General features: G+C 36.7%; 1 protein-coding gene across 1 annotated transcript; it reads right to left on the bottom strand.

Annotated features, from left to right (window-relative positions):
* On the bottom strand, positions 823-4841 carry LOC107638533 (LEC14B homolog). Its single transcript, XM_016341858.1, has 10 exons — positions 4621-4841; positions 3830-4251; positions 3551-3670; positions 3279-3356; positions 2934-3107; positions 2686-2763; positions 2151-2326; positions 1593-1748; positions 1365-1425; positions 823-1221 (listed from the first exon to the last, which is right to left on the bottom strand). The coding sequence occupies exons 2-10, from the start codon at positions 4208-4210 to the stop codon at positions 1024-1026; spliced, it is 1422 nt and encodes a 473-aa protein (XP_016197344.1). The 5' UTR covers positions 4211-4251; positions 4621-4841; the 3' UTR covers positions 823-1023.

The raw sequence follows: 4960 nt of genomic DNA, 5'->3' as shown, positions 1-4960 counted from the left end.
TCTTATATGCTGTTAAAAATAATTATTATTTTAAAATAAAAAAAAATGACATTTTTTTTAAATTGGTTTCTTTTGGACTTTAAAGAACTAGGCCCAAATCAATAAGACAAACATTTTTGGAGGAAAATAATGAAGGCAACTACGTGGCTGAGGCATGTAATGTAATGTAATGGCAAAAGTATTTGTATGGCTGAGGCATGTAATGTAATGTAATGGCAAAAGTATTTGCCTACACATGTAATGTAATGTAATGACACCCATGTTACACACACTACCATAGGTATTATGGGTTCTTAAACCAACAACCAGCTGGGATTTGAACCCGGATGCAGCGTTGTATGAGGCGGACAAGTATGCCAACTGTGCTGGGCCTCAGCTGCGCCAACACAGGTTCAAATCCTAGCAGTGGTGACTAGGTTAGTGTGTGAGTGAATGTGTTTGTATGACCAAAAAAAAAATAAAATAAAGGCGACTACAAGCCATCTCAATGCATAACAATAAACAGTTAAATCATATTTTTTTTTAAAAGGGAAAAAAGAGAGGAGAAGAATGCATGCAAGGTCTTAATCTAATGGTCATTATGTATGTCTTGCAACAAGTGCACTCAGATCTAAAATTTCACCAAAAAAAAAAGAAAAAGGGGAATCAGCACTGCAGCCACCTTCCCAATACTGTTCCAGAGACAGACATTTGAATCTATTTTCATCGTCTCATTACACGTGGTTAAACCATATTCTGGCACATGGTATTGACGGTCTACGTCAGCACACCGTTAATGAAAAATGTTTGAGAGACTAACAAAATGAAAATTCAAGATCCGAATTGAGACAATTGAAAATTAAGAAACTAATTTAATACTCGAATAAAAATTCAGGAACTGCTTTAAGACTTACCAGCACTTCAAATATACATTTTATTATCGTCATTAAGCTGATGCAGCAACAACTAGCGTAACACTTAAAAGGGCCTACATTGCATGTATTAGATGCATGTCCATCCATATATATGTACAAAGAACAATAGCTATATGTGATAAAAGCCTCTCCGGCGAGCTACTCGTCTATTGGGAGAAGCCGGAGCTTCATTACTTCCGGGAAACTCCCACCTAACAATGTCACCATCCCATGCAGAAGTGACTAGAATTGGATAGAAAGGGTGCCAACTACAGTCTCTTACTGGTGCCTCATGATGTTCAAGTTTTGCAACTTGAGCTCCACTCACCTACAAACAATGCACACACTATTGCTTATTTATGATATCTCAAGACACATAATAAGAACCAGAAGGAAAAAGGATTGAACTTTCACTTCTTCATCCTAAGGCAGTCACTGTTAACAAAGTATCTGGGGATTTGTTTCTCTTACCAAATCATATATGTAAACCGACGAATCACTGGATCCGGTGTAAATGTACTTTTGACCGGTGCTGCAATGGGGAATACACAGAAATGCAGAATGATATGATTATACAAAGAAATCTTCAATATCATATGCAATTCAAAACCAACATATTTTGTGCAGGTTAGGACCTTATATCAGTTAAAAGAACGTGGCTAGCCGAGAGAGGAAAAAATGCTAAAAGTAAAAGCTTACGTATATGATGGCGAGAAATAACAGCGAATTAGAGTACGCAACACTGAGTGTCCTTTATACGTTGCCAACGACTGGTCATGGGGATGCTTTAAATTTCTTGCATAGTCAGGGTAGTCCATCCACCGATAATCCCAATCCTCGTCTCCAAGACCCGTGCTGTTGGTTTAAGTAATTAGCATCATCATTAAATATATACATCACAGAATAGCAAAGGAAAAGAAAGAGTTCGAGTGTAATTTTTCTTCATTTTGTTTTCTTGGACTTAATTGTAGCTCCAACATAAAATACCAAACCACACTGAAATTGTGAGTATATATCCACAGTTCACAGAAACAAGCACGTTCATGAGAAAGAAGAGTTATGCATTACACTTATTATGCAGCATCAAAGAACTACATTTAGTTACAAAGGGATGGAGATAGAATTAATTTGACCATTTCCGTCTCCCTTAGTCCCTTATGTGATTTTCAGAACTTGATTATCTATTGTCTTTTTTTTTCCAATTACCATTATATATTGGCAAAAGTACCAAGTTGGATATTATATTAATAGACTCACCTTATGGCATTAGAAGACATCTTCCTTATGTCCCATAATTTGGTAGTTTGATCTTTTCCGTTAGAAATTAAATAACGACCATCCCCACGGCTGTCAATGAATGTAATGCCATCTAAATGTCCCATTAAAGTACCAGCTGGTTGTCCTTTCGTGACAAAGCACCGCCTATCCCAGACCTGCACACATCATAACAGCCAATGATTCCTTTACTGAGTAATTGCAAGCAGAAGTAAAAGGCTTGGAAAGTACTATGTGCCTAATCTGACGCTACTCGAGACCCAATCTTAAGCTCATTTAGTTATGATTCAGGTTCAAGCTTCCAGTGAGTTGACCTCAGGCTTGCAAACTGGTGAGCTCTAAAGCAACTGCGATGCTTATATATGCTGGCTATATATAACATGATGCTGAATATCTATAAACAACTTATGCTTCTTTTATTACATCGAGAAAACAAATCAAAGCAATGCAAAGTTTAGTTCATGGAGTTACAACTGTGGATATTAAAAAACTCCTACAAGTAAAATATGAAGTTTACCTTGCAGAAACTATCATCACTTCCAGAATATATGATATTGCCAGATTCATCAGCAAAGCAGACCGCGTTAACATCAGACTGCAATGTAAAAGACCACATCAGACATGATCCACCTTCCATGGTAGCAAGACAAAAACTAACTTAAGCCACTATATACCACTTTATAGTGATGAACAAAAAGATCAAGGCAAATAATAATAAAATGAATTTGAGTTAGTGTTCTAAGCCTCTAAAAGAATCAATAATACCATATGAGCAGGAATTCTAAGGCTTAGTTTATCAGCTCCAAGATCATAAACACATATTGAGCTATCACTGGTTGCAGCCACAAGCTCTTGTCCATCTGTTGAGAACTTGATAGAGAAAATACCAAATTCATCTTCATCTTCATCGGCAGAGAAATTTAGTCCATAATGAATTTCCTGCAATAAAAAAAGGTTTTTCAAAAGAGAGAAGACTTCTTGAATGTAAAGCAAATACTTGTAAGAGAAAGTGTACACGTAACATCTGCTTACTACTCTATAATACTATAAACAAATATTGAACTATATTTCACTCTCATTATGAATAAAGTGATAAATTTTCACACGTACTGTGACATTAGCTATTGACTGTGTTACAGCAGATCCCACTGTGCAAATATGGACAATTGGTGACATGCTAGCATAAACCTGCAATAATAAATAAAAAAAATTATAAAATAAAATGTCTGCTGGGTGGAGTTGGAAGAAACAAGGTACAAAATGATAGCTCAAGCTTCTATAAGGTTCACAAGCCATGGTTAGAGGTGCTCAATTATAATAGGAAACTCCTCATCCCCGTTGTCCACACAAGCCACACCATTTGGCACTGAACTCAAACTTACAAGATGTTGTTGATCGGGTGAGAGAGAAGTATCAGTGATTGTCCACCGCAAGTTTCGTGCAGAGATGTCCTTCTTAAGTTTCCAGCCCCTTTCGACATCATAGACCCTGATTTGGCTTCCCTGAATCACAACAAAGCGCGTATATCTAAAGTGAGGATTTCTTTGTCTCAAGCTTGCAGTTTTAAATGTACAACACTCTTCAATATGCTTAATCATCTTCGGCTTTATACACTACTATTTACATAAAACATAACTACAACGACAATGATTAAAAGTAACCTGGAAACCAGCAATGAAAAGAGAACCATCAGCTGAAAACTGTGAAATATAGGCACGGCTTCGCATCCTATCCACAATCCAAGGACCTTTGGTGGGCAAATAGCGGCTTAAAATATGACATCTATCCGCAGACGAGAATCTCCCTCGTCCAGAATAGTTACCTTCTCTACCTACTAGCATTCTTACGGTCGAAGCAGGTAACCTCATCCGGCCGGGAATATTGCGACCCAAAAGCACATAGGAACTTGACCTGAGTTTTGTGAGCTGTGCAATTTCATGATCAAGAATATTTGTCCCTTCTCCAGATATTCCACTACAAACAGACTCACTACTGGCACTACCATCACTACAGGTACTCGTATCTTTGTTCAACCGAATCATAATTCACTATTTTCTTGATTGCTTCTCACTCTCTATATACCCTGCAAACACCATCAAGTCTAAGAAACCCAGAGCCAGAAGCATTTTCAATCAAAATCACACAAACATATGATATAAACTCTATAATCTTGAGCAATTGCAAACCCTAAAAAACAATTCGTATTGAAATTCAGTTCTCAACCCCCCCCCCCCCTTCTTTTCTTTTTGGATCAACAAGAATAACAAAAGAAAACGAAACAATCAAAGAAAAGACAGGAAATTTAGCTCAATTATGAGAATCAAAAGGGAAACGAAAACATGGGTCGTACATGAAACTCAATTCAGAACAACACTAAGGCTTATCCAACAGTTGAAGCAAACAAAATAATAGAAAATTATAGAAGACTGAAGAAAGAAGATTGAGACTTTACCTTAGCTCTTGATTGGAATAACAGGAAGTAGTGTTAAAAATCCCAAATCACTCTGTTGTCGTTGAAAACTAAGAAGGGAGTGTAAGAGAAAACGAGAAGAGTGTGTTGATGGAAATGAATGAATCGGTTTGGATTGTTCAAAGCTCCCATTTGCCTTTTCCCACGCCCAGTCGTCTCCATACCTTAATATTTTAGTTATGTATGATTTATTATCTATTGCACACATGTATAAAAAGATTTTTATTTTGAATACTCAAATCTAAAATCTCTTGGTTAGAATGTAAGATGCAAAGAAAAAATGTTATAGGAACAGCAGAATTTATTGTTTTTGTCTTTTTTG

The sequence above is a fragment of the Arachis ipaensis genome, chromosome B04 (genome assembly GCF_000816755.2).
Source record: "Arachis ipaensis cultivar K30076 chromosome B04, Araip1.1, whole genome shotgun sequence".
Lineage (NCBI taxonomy): Eukaryota > Viridiplantae > Streptophyta > Magnoliopsida > Fabales > Fabaceae > Arachis > Arachis ipaensis.
This window is presented reverse-complemented; position numbering and strand designations above follow the sequence as displayed.